Source organism: Rattus rattus, chromosome 14 (genome assembly GCF_011064425.1).
Source record: "Rattus rattus isolate New Zealand chromosome 14, Rrattus_CSIRO_v1, whole genome shotgun sequence".
Taxonomy (NCBI): Eukaryota; Metazoa; Chordata; class Mammalia; order Rodentia; family Muridae; genus Rattus; species Rattus rattus.
The window spans coordinates 60239853-60263725 of record NC_046167.1 but is presented as its reverse complement, the minus strand read 5'-3'; the positions used below and the strand labels follow the sequence as shown (position 1 = coordinate 60263725).

Here is a 23873-nt window from a genome sequence, read left to right as displayed (position 1 = left end):
CATCTTCTCTAAACTCTCCTGTAGGTGTGCTCCTGTTCTGTCTGCCCTCAGCATCCTAATGGACTTTTTGAAAATGTCTGACATAGTGATGTTCTTCAGGGACCTGCTTCTGTTGCTGTCACCACAGAACCCACTCAACTGGATGATTTATAAAGAATGGATTTCTCACAGTTCTGAAACTGAAAACCCACGATCAAGACGCTGGTGGAGCCATGTCTAATTCCAAGGTGATGACCCTTTGCTATGTCCTCACTCGGTCTAAGAGAAGAAAAGAGAACAAGCCCGCCCCTTCGAGCTGTCTTTCCAGGGGCATTAATCCTTCATGAAGGCAGAATCAGCTGGATCCAAACCCCATTCCCCACAGGCCTCATCATCCAACACTCTGGAAGGCTTGACACAAACTGTCAAAGAGGCAAAACCAGCCAAACCATTGAAGTGCCATGTTGTTGTTTCGTCCAGTTCTTTCCTGCATGGGGTGGTAAGGGTGCCCTATCTTTTTGCTTATTGCTCCAACTGTATCCACGTACTCCAAGCCACTGGGTGACAACTCTCCTGCTTCCTGATAGTATTACACCTGGTTCATTATCTATCCCAAAATGCCAAAACGCACCTCCCAAATCCAGTTAGAAGCTTTAACTTCCACCTTCTGATACTCAAGCTCCAATCTATCCCTACATGAATTGCTCAGTGTTATCTACTACAAATCTAAAATGTTGACATTCTCATCCAACCCCCTCCTTGCCTTCAGAAGCCAATCTCATTCTTTAACCTCAAAGGTCATAGTGATTACTCCTGTCCAGCTGGCCAGTGTCTCTGTACAAACCGGTGAAAGCGGTGAATCTGTCCTCACATGTAACATGATCTAAGCCACCTGCACCCACTCCAGGCACCTAGGAGAATGGCCATTCAGTATCTTAAGAAAATCTGTACTCTCGTCTTTAAAACAATCCAAGCCTGGTGTGGTTGTGCAGGACTTAAATACCTGGGACTCAGTGCCTTGAGGTCAGCCTAGGCTATATGCAAGGAGCAGCTATGTCAAAAATATTTCAATGTTATCACATGTGGCTTGAATGTCAGAGCCTGTGTTGTTACATACAAGGTCCTTTGTGGTCTAGTTCTTTCAAATATCCCTACCCTCGAACCATTTGCATTCTTGATTCCAGAAACATTTATACATGGCTCTATAAGCAAGAACTCACCTGTTCTTATGTATGCTTTTCATGTGTAAGAGATACTTAATATTTGTATATATTAACTAATGCGGGAAATTAGTACAAGGTTAGTTACTCCTTGACCAGTTAGTTCCCCAAATAATCAGAGAGCTTTTATTTTAAAGCTTGGGCTTTAGCTGGGCAGACTTTCATTAGCTCATCCAAGTTAACCTGACCACCTAGCTCCATCCAGCAACGGGGCAAGCTGTATCTCCCAGGCACTTAATCAGGTCCATCTCCTCTGATATCCCTGGTGAAAGGATTTACCTACTTCTTTCCAGAGTTCCTTTTCCCCTCCCAGCAAGTCCTGCCTTCCTCTCTCTACTGCCCAATCACAGGTGCTAGCCTTCTATTGACCAACTAACTTGGGGAACAAGGTTGGCATAACCAAAGCTGGTGTGGTGAGAATTTGCTCTCCTTGGGGCAACCAGATCTTGGGGTACAGAATTTAGCATTTGGAGACGAAGCAGCACCAGGCCAACCCCAGCATTCATGTGAGATCCTCTTCTTGTATACAACCTGGAAAACTCCTACTGAAGCTTTTACTGGTGCCCCTCTTCAAGTTCTCCATAAAGAACACCATCTTTATATCAGCATGGTGGACCACAGCAGGTGGGGGCATTCTCATAGCTCCTTCATTCTGTAAACGCCTTTCTCTTTTTTAAGTGCTACCCACCATCCTTGGCACCAGAAGTGAATCTCCTAACCAGCCCAGATCCCAGCCCAACCCCCAGCAATCCCTACCTTCAGAGCCAAGGCCTGGCAAAGTCTATTTTTCTACTCTATGTTCCTGGCATCTGAGCACTGAAGAAAACCCCTGGCTCCAGACTGGAATCCATGGTTCTCCAACAGATTCTCACAGCCCCATGCATCTTCTCACTTGGTAGTGTTCAGTCCCCTTGGACTTCCTGGCAGTCAGTGTTAACAAAGGTGAAACGAGGTCTAGGCTAAGTAAATTAGCAAGCTCTTGAGGTGGGGATGGCAGGAGATTAGGTGTGATTAAGCCCACCAGAGGGGCTGTGCTATTGTCTTTTAGGTTCTGTGTTGATTAACTTCTTAGCATGACGGACGTTACAGTTGTCCTCCCAATCCTTAGACTTTTAGAGCTGGTGAAGTGGAGTGCTGAAGGCTGGTTTTAAAATCCCATCACGCCCAAAGCAGCGATCACAGCCAGTATCCTTAATCACTGAGACACACATGTGCTTGTTTTCATTTTCATTTATTCTGTGCAGTTTAAAGAGGAAGTTAAAACATACACATCATGGAAGCTGTAGCTATTCTAAGACAGGAACACCATTCATTTGCACACCCCTCATCCATATTTTACATCTTGTTATGCACAGGTACTATTAACACACACAATTCTGATTCCTCACAAAGCATCTGTCGAGCGGCAAGATGAGAATGCACCACAGCACAGGACGGAGAGGCTCCTGTCAGAAACCAGAGCAGCGGTATCTGGCGAGCGGTTATGCATAGAACTGGCGAAGAGGTCAATGCTAGACATAGAACTGGGGAAGAAGTCAATGCCAGACAGTCCGCAACAGATACCGTGTGCGCTAACACACAAATGAAGATGCAGCTTCTACTGAGACAGGATAATATGGAACCTGTTAGACGTTTCAAACTCTGGGACACTTGGACAGAAGACAGTACAAGGTTCCTTAATTCTATATTCTATAACCCAACACCATTCCACAGTCACCTGAGCACCTCTATGCTCTCAAGACGGTTTAGTGGCTTTATGAAGTCAACTTCAAATATAAAAGCACTTAGTTTACCAGCGGAGATCTGCCTTACACTGGTTACCAGTCACAGTCAGACACCTTCTGAGAAAACTGACTGTAAAAAAGACTACACTGTGGACTCACAAATTATTCCTCTGAACAGGAAACGTGGGCTACTTTGCATTGTGTTTTAGGTGTCAGTACATACTTATCCTAAACTTTTAGCAAAACACCACTTTGAAATGGTTTTTAAGCCTAATCCAAAGAAAGGGGTCAAGATGTCAACGAAATGGCCAACCAGTATCTACTCCCACTCTGGGAATCCATTCAGTTCAAATGTTTTCCTCAGGCATGTGCTAAATGCCTCAGCTGTCATACAAATCTTTAGCATATTTGGCATTTAAATCTGAGCCATGCTACCACATGGGCAATTTGAAAACACGCGCACACACACGCGCATGCACGCACACGCACACACCCTTAGGAAGGAGGGTTGGCAGAGGAACTACAGCAATCGACCTGAGTCCTCACGTATCTGATCGCTCCTCGGAGATGATAGCATTATTTTTGGAAGGGTGCAGGCATGACTCTCGTATCTGTATATTATATCTTTAAACTTTCAAGTTTAAGTACACCCTTGCACCAAGAGCCTGAGAATACAGGTATGACCGTTATAACAGCTATAAACGTCCTAAAACAAAACAGGAAACAGGGCAGAAATCTACTGCACATGAGGAACCCTGAAGGGACAACGCTTTCTCTTCCCTCTCTTGGTCGGGTAAGGGAGGTCCAAGAAACCAATCTTACACAAAGGACTATGCCTTAGACTCTTCATACTGGCATCTAAACCGTTTTTACTTAAGTTAAAACATACCAAGTATGGACTATTACACCATAAGGTATTACTTCCTGGGCCAAGCACAGTATTACAGTTTTATAAGATATGCTGGAACATAAATACCAATAAATAATGCCCTTTATGTAGTTTACAGGAATTAGTTTGGGCCTTGTTATAGATTGGAGGGGGGCAGTTACATCAGCCATCATTCTTTAATACTGATACAACAGAGAGCTCACCTGCCACTTAAAGTTTTTCCTATTGGCATCTAACCCTTAGATATCCACCACAAAACATTAGCAACAATGAAAATTTGAAGCTCAAAACATTAGATTATGAAACAATCTAATGTAAACATCCTCCCAGTACCAAGATGATTTGGGGCATCTTGACTGGCTTAAAAATATTTAATTAGTATAAGAAATACTAAATGCTAAAAGATCAATGCTAGGAACAATCATCACTGCTTTGTGCCTTCTCGTCATGCCCCATAAAGAAGACAGAATGAATGCACCCCACTCAAGCTACTGGGGAATCTTCCCCAGAAAATGTATAGCTGTCTCCTGTAACTTCCCTGCCAGTGTACTCACAGGGCTGCGAGGCCTACACTTAGGAACTCACCGTGGGCAGTGCCAGCAGACAATACATAGCATCTGCCAGAGCGCAGGGTGAGGTAACACGTGAGACTGAGCACGGCTGTGAACAACAAGAAGGAGGAAGGAACTTGGCCTTGCAGCTCATTTCCCTACGGAGCGGACAACACTAGAAGGCTCATCAATCCATCACTCTTTTCTAGTAAACAGTCCGAAGTTCAGTTAGAACAAACATGGACTCCCGGCAAGAGGCACTGTACAGTCAGACAGGTACTTTCTCAAGCCCTAGTGCTCTTGAGGTCTTGTGGCTGAACTGCTGTCGTGAAGCACTTTCTCTAGGACACGAGCCCAGAACTTAAGTCCCCATATAAAGGAGGGACTGGTCTCATTCTCCATAAAGGAGAAGACAGCTCTGAGATTCCTAACACTAAAATCCCCAATAGGTTTACCCTAAAAGCATTTCATAAAAAATAACTGTTAACACTGTAAGATTTAAACTTAAATTCTCCAATAAATAACTGCTGTCTTGAAAAGTAAATTTACATGTTGTCATTCTACTTAATCTAAGTGGCCACCTATTAGCACGCACAGGATCTATCTCTAAGAAGAAAGCTTTGCCCATTAAGCTATGGCATGTACCTGGTATCACAGACACATGTTTTATTTTGCATTTATCCCAGGTTCTAAAATATTTTATCACATAAATCTTGTGTCTATGTAACAAACTGTGAAATAAACTGGGTAAGCTGTAACTGTAACTTCCTATTCCGCGTACCCACTTCCAAATCATTTCTCAGATTACTTGTAGGAATCTGTACTTTCCCACCCACGGCAAGAGCACTGGCCACGCAGCATTCCCAGGGCTGCTCACCACTGCCTCTGTCTAACACCAGCAGGCAGCTTTGGATAAAACTTGGATGTCTCAATGGCGGTCCTCTCCGTGAATTCTCCCTCTGCTTTAAATTTTGTCAGATCAATTCTGAGGAGTCTGGCGATTTCTCCTGCCTCTGACTGATCGCTTGGCATGAAGAAAGGCAATTGTTTTCTAAGTGCCTTGCTGACAAAAGACAGCACAGTTTCGTCAACTTGTGGGTCTCTTCCTTTCTTAAGTCCTGTAAAGCACTTTGCTGTTTCTTTGCGAGAAAATATAGAATTGTGATCATTTCTCCAGCCACAGACGTTGGCATCATTAATATAAAAAAATGTTCCAATGCCGTTTCCATGGTTTTCCACACACAATAACCTTTCATTTCAGTGCTGAGTCACAGTGCTGTCTTAAAAACACTTTTAAAATGCCAATTAAACCTGAAATGTTTGATAACAACAATATACACATCAGCTGAGGTAATGACACTGTAACAAGCTGCAAAGTCACATATGCATGAGTTAGGATAGTGACAAGATATTACCTGGTTGACAGTAATGAGATATGTCCCAATTTCTGACAAGTTAAAATGTCAAGAAAAGGGTACATTTTAATGACTAGTAACATGTTTTTTTAAAGCCTGAAATGTTTACAGATTTATACCAGTGCAATTAAAAAAAAGAAGAAGAAAGAAAGAAAGGAAGGAAGGAAGGAAGGAAGAAGGGTGGGTGGGTGAGTCCAGGAGCCAGCGAGTAAGTGTATTAAGGAGACCTAGTGAAGCAAAACATCCAAGACGAAATCTGCGATGGCCCAATTTGGTTTAAATTCCCTTTTATTTCTATATGGCTTACGTGTAAATCTTTTGTTTAACTGGATATAAATCCAATTGCAAATGTTCCTTGGTCACTTAGTAACTTTCGAAGCTAGGTCACTAAGGACGGAGCTCATAACTGCCTCAGACCACGCTCGGAAGCTGCGGCTCACTCTCCACTCAGTGGCCATCGTCAACCGGCGGCCTTCGCTGACGAGCAGATCTCAACTTGAGTGGAGAAGCCGAAGGGTCTTCTTCTGCTTCAGACCCCGAAGGCTGCTCATTATCTCCTTCCTGGGATCCTGTGTCTCCCACCAGCTCCCGCAGAAACTTGAATTTAGATAAAAACAGATGCCATACAAAATACCAACCTGGAGAAACACAAAACATTAAGACAAATTACCAGTGTTTTCAACTCAGAGCCCTGCAGTCTTTTGAACCGTCTACTATAACCACACAGTATACAGTAGGCATTCACACATCGAACATAAGGACTTAGGATGTGAAAGGCATGAGGAGAATCTCTAGAGTATACAGGAGAACAACTTCCTGCGTTCATGGAATTTAGAATCCAGCATTAACATTATAATGGTGTGGGGGATGGCGCCACATACTCTTGGGGGGCTGAGGCAGGTAGATGCCAAGTTCAAGGCTGGCCTGAGCTACATGGTAAGATTCCATCTCCAATGCCAGCCCTCTGAGTAGTAAGTAAGACTACTCACTGTACTAAGAGCAGTCGTGAGGAGACTGCTTCTGTAGAAGAGAGGCATGTGACTAACGAGCTCTGCTCAAGGTAGGGCAGACTGGAAGGACGTCAGACAGCACGAGGCAACTGTGCCACAGTGAAAAGGGCACAGCTGACACCACATTTGCAGCGGTGCTTCTCAGCCTTCCCAGCGCTGCGACCCTGCAATGCAGTTCCTCATGTTGTGGTGACATTCTCCTTACTACTTTTCAACTGTAATTTTGCTACTGTAAATTGTAATGTAACTGTTTTTGGAGACTGAGGTTTGCCAAAGGTGACTGCTGGGAGCATAAAGCAGAGCAGCTAAAAAATCACCACTTCATGCCCCAAGCTTAGAACACATGCAAAATCAGGCCAGTCAGCCTCGGCACCAGTGTTCCCTTCCCACCACTGATTCAAAGAGGCCAGCAGGCCATAGCATTTTCTGATGACACAGACTTCATGAAACAGAAGTGTTAACTACCAGCATGCTAAGCTAGGCTGCCATACACACGTAGTGTCCACTTTGTCTTATCTCTTGCAGCCATTTATGAAAGAGAGCTCAACATTCATTCGCTCTTTACTACCAAAAGGCCAACCAATGAGACTTAGCCCATTTCTTGGGTTTTGCCTTCTTTTAAGCCTGAATTCTGCATGTTAACCAGAGAAGACCCTCAGTATTTTGGGTCAACTATATGCATAAATGCCCCAGCTTTGTAAAATAATATTTTGATATTTCCAATTAACATGCTCTGTTTTCACCCAAAATTCCCTGCGGCATCAGCGGAGCGATTAGAGGAAAGACATCAGACTGGGGGAACCCTGCTTCCGACCCAAGACACATGAAGCTGCACTCTGGGGACTGGAGGAAGAAACATCCAAAGAGTTTAGGTGCCTGTCGCTGACAAGGGTCCTACAAACCCCTCACCTGACATGAATTCAAAGGCTAACAGGACAGGAAAATCTGTTTCTTCAAATTCTATTTTTTTAGATGATTCACATATCAAATTTATCCTTTTGAAGCATACAATTTAATGGCTTCTGAAATATTCATAAGGTTGTATGATCAACACTCCTGAATTCCAGGGCAAGCACACCAACCTTAAAAGAATCCCCAAGCCATCCATGGCTGAGGAAGGACCTCTGCTGACAGAGAGCTTGTGTAGCTATAAAGCCCTGGGTTCAATCCCCAGAACCACATAAAACCAGGTGTGCACGCCTAAAATCTCAACATGTGCGGGTGGAAGCAGAGAGATCAGAGGTTGACAATGTAGTGAGTCTGAGGTAGCCTGGGCTCTACACCAGTGTACATAAAATAAAAATAAGTAAATGAAAAAATAAAGAATGAGGGAAGAGATAGATAACACAAAGTCCCTGACAGAAAAGCACTAACAATCCCTAAGACAGTGGCAGTCCCCTGTGGGACAGTCAAGAGAAGGCAGTGCCTGGGACAGAAACCTACAAAAGGACGGCAGCAGTCCAGAAGTTTGGGACATGAAAACGCACTCTTGAATCAGACTCGCTTCCTCTCAACTTGAACAAAACTGAGATTCGATCCCGGTGGTTAGGGGTGGGCTGAGATTTAGTAGAAGGTAGAATCCCAAAGGCTATGGTTGCTATGGTTACCATGGTTACCATGGCTGCTGCATCTATACTCTCCATTTCCCAAAGTGTCCTGCTAACCCACCCAACCACTGACACTCCTGCCCCACATCTAGACAAACTCACAAAACATGCCTCTGTCTCCCTCCGAGTGGTAGAGGGTGAGCATGGGATGGCAGGAAGGACTCAGAGAGTGACAGTGCTTCCCACGGAACGACTGAGAGGAAAATCCTGTACCGTGAACACAAAGCTCTCACGCCGGCAGCCAGAGAGGATGGACACTCACTGTGCAGTGGCTGTGACGGGGTAGGAAGTGCAAGTGAAAAGCAAACAGACGACTGGAAGAGAATGGAGTTGTCTGTAAATCTGTAAAACAGTTTGTCGAAAAATTTCAACAGTCTAAGCTAAGACACCACTACAGAGCTGTTAGTTAAACAGGAAAAGAAACCACTAAAAAAAAAAAAAAAAAAAAAAAAAAAAAAAGGGGGCTGGAGAGATGGCTCAGCGGTTAAGAGCTAGCTCTGACTGCTCTTCCAGAGGTCCTGAGTTCAATTCTCAGCAACCACATGGTGGCTCACAACCATCTGTAATGAGATCCAATGCCCTCTTCTGGTGTACTTATATATAATAAATGAATAAATCTTTAAAAAAAAAAAAAAGAAAGAAACCACTAATTTTTCTTTTTAACTTTGGGGACAAGTACTCTAAGGAAAAGCTTCGTACATATCAGCTACCAGCCAAAGTGTCACTTGATTTAAACTGTCCTGTCACACTGTCAGAAGCAACAGGGCTCTGACTGAGGAACCCTAGCATCTCGTCTGTCCTGACCTTACAACAAAAAATCCCTAAGCAGAGCACTGTGTAGCTCGCCTAGTTCAGTAAGGCCAGTGGTTTCAGTAACAGAGGCTCTAAGACCAAAGCGGGGTGTTTCTTAAAGCTTACAAGGGTATCTGAGAGCCCCCCTGGTGGTTAGCTGGTTGTTAGTTAACTTGGTTATTCCTCATGAACTAGTCATTCTCTTGGTTTGGTCTGTTTTTCCCTGTGTGTTTACCACAGCACTCCTGAGAAGGAACAGATAGATTTAGAAATCTGAGGAGAATTGGTAGATTAGCTTAGAGAGAGCCTTGGCAAATGCCTCTTTATTGGGCAAGACTCCCAGGGCAGTCTCCACTACAGAAGCTGCTCAGTCCACCCAGGCAGGTTTTGTTGGCTTGCTTTTTGAGATAAGGTCTCCCTTTGTAGCCTAGGCTGGCCTGGAATTTGAGGTGTAGTCTAGGCTGCCCTTACACTGATGTACAAGCCTCCCACGTCAGGCACACACCATCACACCCATCCAGCTCACAGACAAATCTACTAGCTGAAGTTGATCTAAAAAGCTGGACTTAGTGGTTATCCCTGGGAAGTGAGCTGGAGGAAGGAAGATAATGAGTTCCAGGCTAGCCTGGGCTATAGCAAGGCCCTGCATCAAAAAACAAAGTAACAAAACCTTTCCAGATTCCTTTAAAAGGTTACCTATTAGTGATTGTCTACACTGCATGAGTCTCCAACCTACAGAGCACAACAATTACTTGGTGTAGGGGCCAAAGTCAGCCCCCAGAGGAGGATGAAGGAAGGGCATAGTTTTCCTGAGGTATAAGGTTCACTGTAAACATGAAACATAGTCAAAAAGGGCCCAGTGTAATGACCCTACTTAAAGACTCCCAATTGCAGCAGTTCCTAGATGGTAAGACTCAAACTGAGCACTTTCCCCATCCTTGACTAGGGGCTCTGAGAAACTAGCCTTGAGGGATCATCCCACAGACCTTCCATCCCATAATGCCACAGCAAGGGCTCACTGGGTATTAGGACCATGATCCTCCACAACTACACACCAAATAACAACTGTCCTTCATGATTTACCTAGTGTGCGGGATTCTACTGTAACAGCAGAAAATAGAGTAGCAGATTGTCAGTTAGACACAAAGCTTGATTACGCTCTAGTTGAAGTTGTGTTGTGAGAATATGTTGAGAGCTCACTCTCCTGCACACTTTGAATGTAGAAAAAGACAAGTGCGAAGTTACACAATATAAAGTGAAGCTTCAGGGGTTGGGGATTTGGCTCAGTGGTAGAGCACTTGCCTAGCAAGCACAAGGCCCTGGGTTCGGTCCCCAGTTCTGAAAAAAAGAAAAAAAAAAAATAAAGTGAAGCTTCACCTTACAGATATTGTTACATATGCAAACACACCAAATGGGACGGAGGTGTGTGGGCTGCAAAGCAGGAGCCACCACAGACACAAAGGACAGCATTGCCAGATCAGATTCACAGCGTCAACTTCACCTCAGAGTAGAATGGATCAGTCTGGACTCCAGGCTCTAGGATAAGGTGTGTTGTGTGCATTGGGAACGGGAGGATGGAAGAAGAAAGCACACTGAGACCCAGATGACCTTTACCCCCTTAGAGCCTGCAGCATGGGCTAGTTTTCAGAAGCACAGCTCGCTCACCAGATCCTTCACAGATGACGAACTTCTTGCTTACTCTTGTTCTACGGACATGGGTATTGTACCATGTCCTGGGATTTAGAAAGAAAAACAGGAAGGAGAGAAAGGGGAGGAGAGAGAGAAATTCTATTCACCTCCTATTTACACCAAGGCTGACTGCTAAGATGAGTTCTTCACAGCTTTTTAAAAGGTAGGTTTGGATCCTGCTCCAGCCTTAGACTGATAACCAGTGTAAGGCTGAAAAACTGGCTGCCAGAGGCCCTGGGTTCTGGGATAATGAAAGATGACTCACTCGTGTACTGTAAATCTCAGCAGCTGCTGGGAGGAAGGACACAGAAAAAGGGGAAGAAAGTCATGCCCAAGGAAGAGAGTTCGGCAGTGGAGGTCAGCAGGAAACTGCACTAGGAGGAAGGGGAGCAGGAGGAGCAGGAGGAGGAGCAGGGGGAGCAGGAGCAGGAGGAGGAGCAGGGGAGCAGGGGGAGCAGGAGGAATGTCCAGAGTTATGAGCACGTATGCCTAAGATCTCGGCCTATTAATAGCTAAAGAGTGGAGAGGGGGCAAGAGGACGTTACCTTTTGAGTAAGAACTCAGAAAAGCAGCCTTACACGTAAAGATCTGTAAGTCACTGGGGTTGGTTGCTACCTCCCATCCCCTTTGAAGACAGGATCTTGCTACAGTAGCCCAGACTGGCCTTAAACTTTAAGCTCCTCCTGCCTCAACCTCCCAAATTCTGGGATTGTATGTACAAGTTCCAGCTATTAAAGAAAGCCAGCAAGCTAACTGCAGAGAGAACCTCTTGTGTACTGTACGGATGCAGCACCTATCAATAAAATGTTGACTGACTTATAAGCTTAAGCAGGAAATAGAAGGTGGGACATCCAGTAGGGAGACTGGATATTGGCATGGGGATGGACAGAACATGGGAGGTGGACAGAAGCATGATGGGAACTGAGTAGAAGCAATCAACCACCTGGCAGAACTAAGATTAGAATAAATGGGACATTAAGTTATAGTCTAACTGGGGAACCTGGCCAAGTGTTTGTAAACATATTTTAAGTCTCAGAGTCATTATTCTGGGAACTTGGGGCCAGAAGGAAAGACACACATTTTACAGCTAACTTAGGACACAACAATGAACTTAAGTGCATCAAGTTCTTGGGTTTTTGTGGCAGAAGTATGACAAGGCACTGTTTCCGGGACAAAGCATGATCAAATTCACTGCACACACTACAACACAGTCCAACCTCCTAGGACCTATGTAGCCATGAATTCTGAATCAGCCCTAAAGCTTCAAACTGCACGTGCTTGTCACTGCCACAAAGCAGAGAGAAGCATCAAGTGATGGTTTGTCTATGCTCAGCCCAGGGAGTGGCACTATTAGAAGGTGTGGCCATGCTGGAGTGGGTGCATCACTGTGGGAGTGGGCTTTAAGACCCTCACCCTAGCTGCCTGGAAGTCAGTATTCTCCTAGCAGCCTTCAGATGATGACGTAGGACTCTCAGCTCCTCCTTCACCATGCCTGACTGGATGCTGCCATGCTCCCACCTTGACGATAATGAACTGGACTTCTGAACCTGTAAGCCAGCCCCAATTAAATCTTGTCCTTATAAGAGTTGCCTTGGTCATGGTGTATGGTCACAGCAGGAAACCCTAACTGAGACAGGCCACCACTGTTGCCGAGCCAACTGCAACCTCAAAGCTCCGGTCGTCCAACTCTATGATTGTCTCCTCAGCCCAACATACACCATCCAACTGGTTTCCTGTCTCTTCAAGCTACTGCTCTACAAGCCTGGAGAATCTTGACATTCCCATGAAACCCCTTGGTGCCTGTATCTGTGCAGGTATCTTGATGCCCCCTGCATCATCCACCCATCACCTCACCCCAGCTAAGGGGCTGAAAACTGATTCATTGATTTGCTCTTTTAAACATCTGTCAGGGCCCACTGTGATCCAAGCACAGTCGGTACTGCAGGATGTTCGTCCAATGACAATGAGATCTGTGGTGAAGAGCAGAGGACTGGGAGGGCCCTCCCAGTGCATAACAGAGAGGGTCCTGTCTCCAGACAGGCTAGAGAGCCTCGCTGGCAACTGAGAGGAGAAAGATGTCAAGGAGCTGGAGAAACAAAGCCTGGAGTGTGGTCTCAGATGTGCTACATTTGAAAATGCTAGTCGTACTCACGGATTAGCAGTGTGGATGACTCAGGCTCTGTGTCTCCCTGCACCCTCTGGAAGTCAGGCAGAGGGGCTCAAACTCCCCGCTTTACATGCTTGATGTTTTTGGTGACCAGTGCTCATCCTAAAGTAACCTAGGGACCCGAAGGACACTTCCTGGGCATAAACCCTGTGAGAGGCTTTGAGAGGGTCCTGATAGCATACAGCTCTATCACATAGGCTAGTCTAAGGGTCTCAAGGGCTTTGTGCCAAATCTATTTTTCATGACAGTGCAGAGATAAACTCAGAGAGGGGGATCTGTTTGAAAGGAGAATGATAAAAGCAAAAACATTCATGCCATCTGTGAGCAGACCATACCCACATTAAAGGACCTCTTCAGATACCTGAAGTGTCTTTAAATGACTAAGCTGGATCCCTGTCTGTGTTGTGGCTTAAAGACAGAACCAGATTGTGGTTATCTTTGTACCTCAGAAATCACGTCAGATATTTAGGTGAATAGGTATGACCTAGCCCAGTGGGCAGGAAATAAGGAAGATAAACCCATCCTGCAGGGTCTGTGGGAAAAGAGAAGTGTGATTTAGGTGAAGACTCAGAGGTGGTGAGGCGGTCAGGGAACCAGTGTTTGACATAATTAAGATTCTGCCATGCATGGTGGTCTGAGCCTTTCATCCAAACATACTGAGGGCAGAGGCAGGTGGGTACCTGAGAACTCCAGGGCAGCCAGGGCTACACAGTGAGAGCCTGTCTTAATCAATAACAATAAAATTGGTCCAGGTAGATAAGACAGCAAGACATCTCTGGTTTAGTAGGGATAGCTACTGAGAGAGAGAAGCTGAGCTAGGAGCTCCAACAGTCACTCAGAGAACAAAGGAAATCCTTGCTTTTTACAGACATTTAAAGGAGAGGGATCTGAGTCTGCAACCTAGTGAAGGTATAAGATAAAACAAGGCAACCTCTCTGTTCAGAGGCCGTGTCTATAACCCATGACCTATGACCTAAAGCCTTGGTGTTACTAGTGACCTGCAGTTTGTCTTCCCAGCTGAAGGATGGCATCCGTGGGGACACAGATGGTGCTCTGTTAATTTGGATACCCATGACCACCCTCTCCTAAGAATCTAATTAAGTATATTTCACTGAACAAGAGTTAGCAGTTTGACGCAATCCTGGTTTATACCACACTTAGCAATTATAACTGGGATTCAATGGTTAGAGAGGGATTTTCCTTCATCCTTCAAATGAGGACCTGCTATACTATGTGTCAGCCATTACCCTAGGTTCTGCACAGTGAGCAAAGCAACTTAAGCCTCCGACATCACAGTGCTTACACTCTAACTGCAAGTGTTAAATAGTAACCAGACTGCCATTGTCCCTCTGAACAAAGCAGACCGAGTCAGACACTGTTGCCTAAGCTGCATGTCCTGAGGATGAAGGTAAACTATTTACCTGACCTTTCTCAAGAAGTCAGGAGTGAAGAGATGGCAAGAAATCAGAATTAGAGAGCAGCCCAGTCTCCAACAGGCCGGTTTCATTTTGACAACATAATCAAGTACTTTCTGCCTTAATCCTTAGACAGACACACATACACACAGAGAGAGACACACGTGCACACGCACTCCTGCCCACCACTTGAGTAAGCTGCGATTAACCAGTTGTTTCCCAAGTGTTCCTTTCAAGGTAATTACAATCTGCTGTTTGTACTTCCTGTCTAGAAAAAAAAAATCAACATCTGCTAAAGTCATTGTAACACATACTTTGTGGAATAAATACCTGATTCTAGAACAAAAAGTAACGTTTACAACAGAACACACACACACACCGCATTGCTTGCTAGGAACAGAACTGAACTCCATTCTTCCAGCCCCCTGCTAAGTCTTTCTAAGGGAGCCACACTGTTTCTGTGGACAAGTCAGTCAGGAAGCTACCCCATAGCCATGCTTTAGAAACTGAAACATACCAGAAAAATCACAATTGTCACTTCACTGTATCACAATTCCCCTAGTCTCCAGGTGGAGTCTCTGGAGGTGAGGGACTTAGCCAGAGATGCAAACAGGGGAAAGAATCACGTGGGGCCACCTTGGTGAAGCTTCCGGGTGAAAATGCACGAGTGACTGTCATGGGCTCCTGAGACTAAGCATACGGTTCCCAACATCTCAGGCAAGGCTGTTCTCCTAAATCCACCCTTAATAAACTATCAGTTGTTTTTTAAAATCTAATAAAAAAAAAAACCTTCTATGGATAGAGAGAGATAAGGAAGCTTCCTAAGCCAGCAGATGTGGACTGGAGCCAACAAAGACTATCCCCTGTGCAGGAAGCGGGTCAGACCCTAGGCTAAAGCCCTGCAGCCAGCTGTTCATATGCACACTGACTGAACGTCTAGCTTCAGACAACCCAGGATACTTCTTATGGACGACCCTCCTAGTCGGAAACGTAGGTTCTTTGTGATTCCCAACCTCATGGCTCTGACCACCTTCAGAGCTGCTGTTCCGGAACTGATCTTGGCTCTCAGATCCAACTGCCATGGGACCTGTGGTAGCTGCAGAGCTGTCCCAGGACTCGGTGTTCTCAGGATGGACTGTCTAATTGGCCATGAAGCCTTCCTACTTCAGAGAATCTCCACTCAACATTGGTCTAATCTCACTAGAAACTTAACAGCAGAGAGGGATACCAGTTAGACACAAAACACATTCAAGAACCAGAAAAGGGCGGGGAGGAGAAAAAGCAACCGACTAAAGTCTATTCATACAGGCAGATACATTTATAATATCCAAATAGGAAATAATAGAATTCTTCTCCGGGAAAAAACAAACAAACGAATGCTGATACTCTCAGAAGAATTGATCTCTACATTAACAGCAGAGGGTGTGTGTCAAATACACACTAAGTTATCACCAAATCACCGTGTGTGGATAAGCCTACAGCCAACAGAGAACCCATGGGTCTGGTATGTCTTGTTGCTTTCTTGAGTTGTTTGTTTGCTTGAGACAAGGTCTCTCTGTGTGTAGTTCTATCTATCCTGAAACTCACTTTGTAGATCAGGCTGGCCTCGAACTCAGAGATCCACCTGCCTCTTCCTCCAAAGTGCTGGGATTAACGTGTGCACCTCCACATAGCCAGGTAAGAACCTATTGTTTTGTTTTAATTACCTCGCCCTTAAATATGAACATAGCAAAGACATCTAGAGCAGAACTCTCTCTAGATGTCCAAGAAAAGAGTCCAGGTACAGGTAAGAATAGGAAATTAGGAAATGATCATTTATCTAAAAGAAAATATTCCTGAAGTGAAGGGGGTTCTCAGTTGCGTGTGTCCAGAAAAAAAATGAATGAACGAAGAGTGAAGCAAGGCCTGCCTTGACATTTCAGTACACCAGGGCAAGGAGGCGATGGAAAAAGGCATCTGTGAGCAAGAAACCAAAAGAAGAGGGAAACCAAGTCACCAAGGGGGGAGCACTGAATTTCTAAAATCAGCCCTAGAAGCTAGGGGGGAAAAAAGAAATAATTTTAAAACTCTAGCTTAAAGTAATTTGCAACCTCAGATCAGCATTGATCAGGGCTGAAAATCAACACTTTTTAAGCTTGCAGCCCAAAACACTGTTTCTCATGCACCTTTTCTTAGAAAGCTTTCACCTACAAAGGAAGAAAGTGTGAGAAAGACAAGGGGAAGAGACCGTGGACAGGCCGGCAGGGAAAGCACAGCTTAGTGTGTGAGACCCACAGCTGCTAAGAAGGAAACAGGGCTTTGGAAGGGGTGGGACAAGCAACGGACTGAACATATGGGGACTATTTCTGGACTGTGTAGATTGGGAGGTACACACAGGGAAGGTGATACTAGGGGCTTGGGGATGCAGCTCACGGTTAGGTCACTTGCCTGTGCAAGAACCTGGGTTACAGACCCAACTAATCAAGTGTCACAATTACAGACTCAGTTGTAGTAATGAAAGTTATCAAGACATGCACAAGTAAATAAGTGTAGAGTAAAAATAAAACATAGGTCAAAGGAACTATGGTGTTTAAAATGGTTTCTTTGGTTAAAAAGCGGAACAAAATAAAATATCCAGGTTTTATTAAAATAATCTGACTAGCTGGAGGTAGAGGTACACTCCTTTAATCCCAGCACTTGGAAGGCAGAATCCAGTGGATCTCTGTGAGTCTGAGGCCAACTTGGCCTACAGTTCTAGGACAGCCTGGGCTACAGTGAGACCTTGACTTGGGGGTGGGGCTGGGGCTAGGGGTGGGGTGGAAAAGATGTCAGCCACTGTAGAAGGAAAATACCACAGTGTATGTAAGCCCAGAGTGCTTCTCGGTCAGAAACCTCAATAAGAAAAAAATATCAAGTGAGTGAACATTCATTCAGTAACATGGAAGCCATTCATGACCCACCTCAACAAAAGGCAGCTTCAGTGAATGGTACAGGCAGAAAACACTTTAAAATGAAGTTAAAAGAAAAAATGAAAAAGAAGCCAATATATACAGAAGGAAAACCTCCCTAGGAAGTTTGAAATTTAGAATTCACTGTGTGAAATAGCTTATCAGCATTCTCCAGCAAACTCAACTTTGATTCCTTGGGGCCAACTTGGTGATGGATTACGATCCAGTGTCCAGTGGGCACTAACCAGAAGGGTGACAGAATCGGATGAGCTCAGAAAACAGGAGACCTGGCCCAATGGGCAGAGGCTGCTAAGCCGAATTCTCTCCATTGGTTTAACAAAATCTGATAAATAAGACCAAAAGAAAAAGGTGTTGGTAAGAAAGAAAAATGTGTTCATAGAGTTTTTTTTTTCCTTGAAATTTTTTCAAAGCATTAAGTAGGCTCTCGAACGGGTTGATGATCACAAGAAAGCTAAGAATTCTTTTAAGGGCATATGCCTAAACCACTGAGCTACACCCTGCCCTCCAACATGTGTTACATGTCCTAATTCCCAATGTGACTGTCTGGAAAGGAAACAAGGTCACAGCCAGGGCCCCAACCCAGAGACTGGCATCAGGTACTGCAGTGGGGAGACCCTATGAAAAGACCAGGAGATGTCAGCCATCTACACGCCAAGGGGAGATGCCCTCAAGCATTCCCGCCTCCAGCACCGTGAGAGTAATGAGGCAGTCTGTGGTATTCTGCAACGTAGCCCCAGCAAACTAACACTGCACCCCCAGGTCGCAAGTCTGGTCTGCCCCTTCCCTCTTCTCTTCAACCTCCAACCACCTTCTACTCAGAACAAAAGGCTGCACTACCCTGCCATTAGGTTCCCAGAAAGGAACAGTATTTGGACTACGTGATAAATTGTTAGTTCCTGAAACTAATGGCAGGAGGCATGCTTGGAAAACCTAGTCAAACTATGCAGCCAGGGGCCAGTGAAAGGTAAGAAAGCGATCGGGATTAGAATGCCTCAGAGCAAGTTTGACAGGCGTTCTGTCCACGGTGTAGCATGGCTTATGTCACATTCCCACTCCAAGTAGAAAGGGTGGGACACACCTTCATCCTTCCATGTGTCCAACTAATGCTCAAGGATCTGTTTATGCTTATTTCAAGAACCTTGAGCTTGGGGGCAGATTGCCTAGCCTGCCAGGAGCTTGCAAATCAATCTTAGCATTGACTAAACTGGGTGAAGCATTCTAGGGATCATCCTCCACCACATAGCAAGTTCAAAGCCAACCCTGTCTACCTGTACCCACCACCTCCCCTCAAAAAACAAACAAACAAACAAACAAACAAACAAAAAACCCAGAAAAACAATCTTAAACAACAATTAATGAAATCATCTCGTTCACACATTAGAAAATTGGGAGGTGTTATTTAATTTTTTTTATGTCATTAAAAAAAGAAAAACTGGCAACTTTAATCCTAGCACTTGGGAGGTGAGGCAGTTGGACCTTTGAGTTCAAGACCAGCCTGGTCCCTATGAACTCCAGGCCAGCCAAGGCTACACTACATAGTGAGACACTGTTTAAAAGGAATTTTTTTTAGATCTAGAGTCATTAGAAGTAGCCAAAAATTTTAGGGTTGGGGATTAGCTCAGTAAGTCAACATGTGCTTAGCATATGTGAGGCCCTTGACTCCATCAGCATTACTGACAAAAATTAAAAACACGTATAGGTATCTTAATATGTATGTACATATCTTTCCCAAGCACAGCCACTGGACTGAGCACTAACTATATTAATAAGCTCTACGGTATTTATAAAAAATTTTAACCCAATGCTCCATCACTTCAAACCCATACTTTGGTCTTGTAAACGCTCATTGCCATTTATTTGAAATACTTTCCAAATTCTCTCAATTGTTCATCCTCCTCACTGAGACCTGTGGTTATCAGCTATGTGCATAACGAATTAAGAGGGGATCGAAAACACCCCTTGAGAACAGTTTAACGTCCCCTCGTTCCGAGAAGGGAAATACACACAGCAAATCAAACAGCATCATTACAGCAGAAACCAAGAATTAGGTTACCTGACCCTGGAAGTTTATTACAGCCGGCGTGTTGTAGGCTCTGCCTATTATCACGTAAGCTCGGAATTTGGTTAAAGCCTGAACTTGAAGTAAACAAACAACTTCACGTGCGCTGGAAACCCAAAAGGTGATGAAATCTCTCACTAGGTTCAGAACATCCAAATAAAATAAAAAGATGAAACCGATCACTTCTCCTTCGAATACAGGCCACGGTGAAATATCTTGGTAGACTGTGGAATTATGGCAACCAAGGACAAACCTCCGGGGGAAGTAGAAACGTGCTTCTACCTGGAGTCAGGATGCCAGCCCTAAAGGTTCGCTGAGCTTTCCTCGGTGATGCCGGGGCGACCTGCCCTGAGCAGGAGGCATGACTCCTTTGAACTCGATCTTGGGAGGCCACCGAGACCACCGAGGTAACCACCGTGGACACTTGTCCACGCAAGCTTTCCCGACCACCCACCCCCAACGCCGTGGCGTTGCCCCCACTCACCGCACACCATCAGCAACAGGACGATCAGCAGCGTGGCCACGAACACCAGCAGAGTCAGCCCCACGTTGTGCCACATTTTGAGTGCTTGGGGGTGGGCGCAGGCTCAGCGGCGGGAGGCAGAGTGGCTCGGCAGCATGGGCTGCGGGTGCCCGAGGGCAGCGCCCCCAGGGGGCGGGACTGGGCGGTGCGGGGGCGGGCCGCGGCGTGTCCGGCCCGCAGACCTGCCCCCGGCCGGGGCGACCGAGTCGCTGGACGAGCGGGCCGCGGGGTGCCACTACCGCCTCATCGCTCCGGGGAGCCGGAGCCACGGCGAGCGGAGAAGCCGGCGACGGACGGACGCGCTGCCATGGCGGACGTCGAGGGGGAAAGCGTCAGCTGGAGGTGGCGCGGCGAACGCCAGGCCCTGGCCGCGACTCACGCGAGGTCCCTACGGCCCTCCGAGACGCCAGAAGTCAACCACTCCCCAAGGCCACCGCAGCTGCTCCTCTGCTCCCGCCCCCTCCCCCCGCAGCAGCTCATCACCAAGCACCCACTCCGCAGCGACTCAGCCGCTGCGCCGGGCCTGCTGGGAAATGTAGTTCAAAGTTCGGCCCGAGCTGCAGGTCTCTGCCTAACAACGAACTACCACTCCCAGTAGTCAACGCTGCTCAGGGCTTCTCCTCGCTCTCCGTTCCCGTCCCTTGTGCCTTTGGTGTTCTTGAGCCGCCACCTCCGACTTATACACTGCTGACTCTTGTTCTCCAAGTCTGTGCGTTGGACTGTCTCCCTTACTAGACTTTATTGAGGCGCCAGTTACATTTCAGCCGTTGATTCAAATAGAAAATTGTTTTTAGTGAGCAAGAGGGAAAAGGGGACGGCTGTTTCCTGAAAAACAGGTTGTACTTGAACCCAACCTATTGCCGCCGGCGAAGGTTAGATACTTGTGAAGAAATAAGTCCCCTGACCGAAAGACATCAGAATCTGGAAAGCCTTTTCCCCTTCATCCAGAAGCAGATGTTGTGTTATGTTTTCACAGATAATATACTTCAGAAGTAACTCGTGAGTGACGTAGGGACATCTGTGCCCTTAATTCACCTATCTGTTTAGCAAGTTTTGTTCAGTTGTTTGCTTTAATTCAAGCAACATATGAGCAATAGCTGAAGGTTTTGCCACATTTGCTTGAACTAACTTCTGAAAAACAAGGTATTTATCTCAAGTCCTTTTTTTCTATTTGAAATTAAAACTCCCCAGTTCTGCCATATCTGTTAATGCAAGAGGTGCTCCAACAGAAAAAGGGGATCAGCGCTTTCCTCCATGAGAATTCAAGGCTTTCACTGCAAATCTGTGATAGCCTTTCCCAGATGCCCTACTGTGTAAACTGCTTTCCAACTAAGAAACAGCATTTTGGATAAATGCTGCATATAAAAATACAACAAGGCATTACTTTCTTTGCACAAGATTTAATATACAGCTCCTGTGGAGAGAGTTGAGCTCAATGCAATAAATTTAGAAATCAACTTATTCATTTTTAGTGGATGAACCAATTCACTTGCATAACAGAGCACATTTGATTACAGTCTGATCGAAAGGAACACACTTGAATAGATCTAGTTCAAAAGGAATCAGGAAAAATCCTAAGTTTCCAACCTTCTCTTTCATTTGCATATAACAAACACCTCTGTGTGCCATGGACTTCTTTGAGGTGCCAAAGATAGAGCCATGTGATTAAAATGGTGCCTGAGCCCAAGACACTCACAATGTCCATAGAAGATACAGACAATAACATAAATGGGGTGTATACGAATTGCAAATCTCTAATGAAAATAAGTAACAGAGGGGTGTTGAGATTGGGGACATCAAGGAAGAACTAACTACCTGAGGAAGTGACATATAATCCGATTCCTGAGTAAAATTCCAGCTATGGAAAGACCTACAGGAAGAGCTTCTTCGTAGGGAGAACAGTGTGTGCAAAACCCCCAAGAACCAGGCAAGCTTGACCTTCCTTCCAACCCCTGACGGTGTTTCTCAAGTCTGATTCACATTTGGACTTACCAAAAGAGACTTAAACTATAAATGCCCATCTGTTATCCCCACACTAAATGAATTCCAGTCTCTTGGGCAAGGAGCAGACAAAATGTTTTTTGTTTGTTTGTTTGTTTGTTTGTTTGTTTTAAGCTCCCAAGTGATTGTAATGTATCCTCTGTTGCTCTCAAAGAATAATTTCAGATGTGCGGGATGTTCTGGACACGTGTCAGAACTACCCTGGAACTATTGAATGAAAATCACTGTGGAAATCTAAGTAAAAGGTTCGAATGAGGACAGTGATCTCTGGCTTGGTGAAAAGTGGTCAAGTCTAGGACACATTAAATCATTAGGATTAGTGGATGAATTAGACGTAAAGATGAAGAAAACAGAAATCTAAATTGACTTGAAAGGCCTGGATCCGTGGCATATGCCATTATTAGTAGCACTTGGAAGTTGGGCACAGGAAGATCAGAAATTCAGGGCAAGCCCTGGCTACATAGTGAAGTCAAGACTAGCTTGGACTATATAAGACCATATCTCATATAAAAAAAGGAAACGAAGACAAAGAGAGAAAGAAAGAAAGAAAGAAAGAAAGAAAGAAGGAAAGAAAGAAAGAAAGAAAGGAAAGAAGGCTAGTGGAAAAGGAACCCTTGCCCACTAATGAAAATGTAAATTTATACAGTGATTATGGAAAACCACATGTAGGCTCCTCAAAATACTAAAATTAGATATACAACATGATCCAGTAATTTTATTGCTGGGTATATATCCAAAGGAAATGAAATCAATATTCCAAAGGGACATCTGTGCCACCGTCTTCATTAAAGCAATAGTTGACAGTAGCCAAGATGGAGGGCCAAACTAATGTCCCACTAAGAGAGTGAATGAAGAAACTGTGGCTGAGTAGAGCATGGAGCATCCTACTTGGCAATAAAGAACAAAATCCAATAATTTGCAAAATAGAGGTGAACTTAGAGGATATTATATTTAGTGAAATAAATCAGTCAGCCAGATACAGCATGATTTCATTCTAAAAATGTTGATCTCGTAGGAGAGAATTGAACCCACCCTCTTCCTCTTTCAAAGAAGCTGGGGGGATACAGGGAACAGGGAGATGAGGGGTATTGGTCAAAAGTGAGATATTACAGTTAGGTAAGTTTAAGATATGTTATTGTGGATGGTGCACACCATAACAATGCATTATTTTTTTAAAAATGGGGAAGATAGTGGATTTTAACTAGGATAACTCTGGGCCTAGAGAGACAAAAACATGCTTAAAAACAAATTCACAGAGGAACCTTTTGCAGAGGACCCAAATTCAGTTCCCAGCACCGACGTCTAATGTCAGCTCCAGAGCATCTGTGCCCTCTTCCGGTCCCCATGGACCCTGCACTCATGTTCACAAATCCACACACAGACACAAATGTCTACACCTATTTTTTTTGCATCTTTAAAAACTATTGTGAAGCAAAGCATATTTTTATTACACACACATAAAACAAGTAAGTCAAAACCTCAAGTTGTACACATTAAATGACACAGTATCACCTGTCATTTAAAACCCCCAAGTTTCTAACCCAGGACCCCGCGTGAATGACAGCACAGTTTCCTGCCATAGAATGCTCTAAGAACCCTATCTTCACAGCTGTGATGCTCCCAACTGTAATCCCAGACCATGGAAAGTGAAGTAGGAGGGACCAAGAATTCAAGGACAGGCTTGGACAACAAAACCTGAAGAAACCCTCCACCCTAAAACCAGAGCCATAGGCTTCTATAAACTCGTAGAATTCGAGAAACAAGCCTGCGGCCTCGAAGAGGTGTAGAAGTTTCTAGGATGGGCTAGGAAAGATGAGGGAGAGAAGCGGGCTCTGTCTGTGCATCCGGGTGAGAGTCAGAATCCACGCTAGATTAGACTTTCTG

The 23873-nt window shown here is 45.0% G+C and overlaps 2 protein-coding genes across 2 annotated transcripts; one reads left to right on the top strand and one right to left on the bottom strand.

The window, feature by feature from the left end:
- Positions 1 to 6035: 6035 nt before the first annotated feature.
- Positions 6036 to 20198, bottom strand: Smim13 (small integral membrane protein 13). Its single transcript, XM_032884555.1, has 2 exons — positions 19950 to 20198; positions 6036 to 6416 (listed from the first exon to the last, which is right to left on the bottom strand). Exons 1-2 carry the CDS (start codon positions 20023 to 20025, stop codon positions 6226 to 6228), a joined length of 267 nt encoding a protein of 88 aa, XP_032740446.1. The 5' UTR covers positions 20026 to 20198; the 3' UTR covers positions 6036 to 6225.
- Positions 20084 to 20598, top strand: LOC116883237. Its single transcript, XM_032884245.1, has 2 exons — positions 20084 to 20094; positions 20169 to 20598. The coding sequence occupies exons 1-2, from the start codon at positions 20084 to 20086 to the stop codon at positions 20584 to 20586; spliced, it is 429 nt and encodes a 142-aa protein (XP_032740136.1). The 3' UTR covers positions 20587 to 20598.
- The last annotated feature ends 3275 nt before the right edge of the window (positions 20599 to 23873 follow it).

What these genes read in the sequence shown, in the direction of transcription:
- Smim13 (XM_032884555.1), bottom strand. Translation starts at nt 20,025, where the DNA reads ATGTGGCACAACGTGGGGCTGACTCTGCTGGTGTTCGTGGCCACGCTG. An exon ending in CCTGTTGCTGATGGTGTGCG is followed by an intron (nt 6,417 to 19,949) that starts GTGAGTGGGGGC and finishes GTGTTTCTCCAG; the next exon opens with GTTGGTATTTTGTATGGCAT.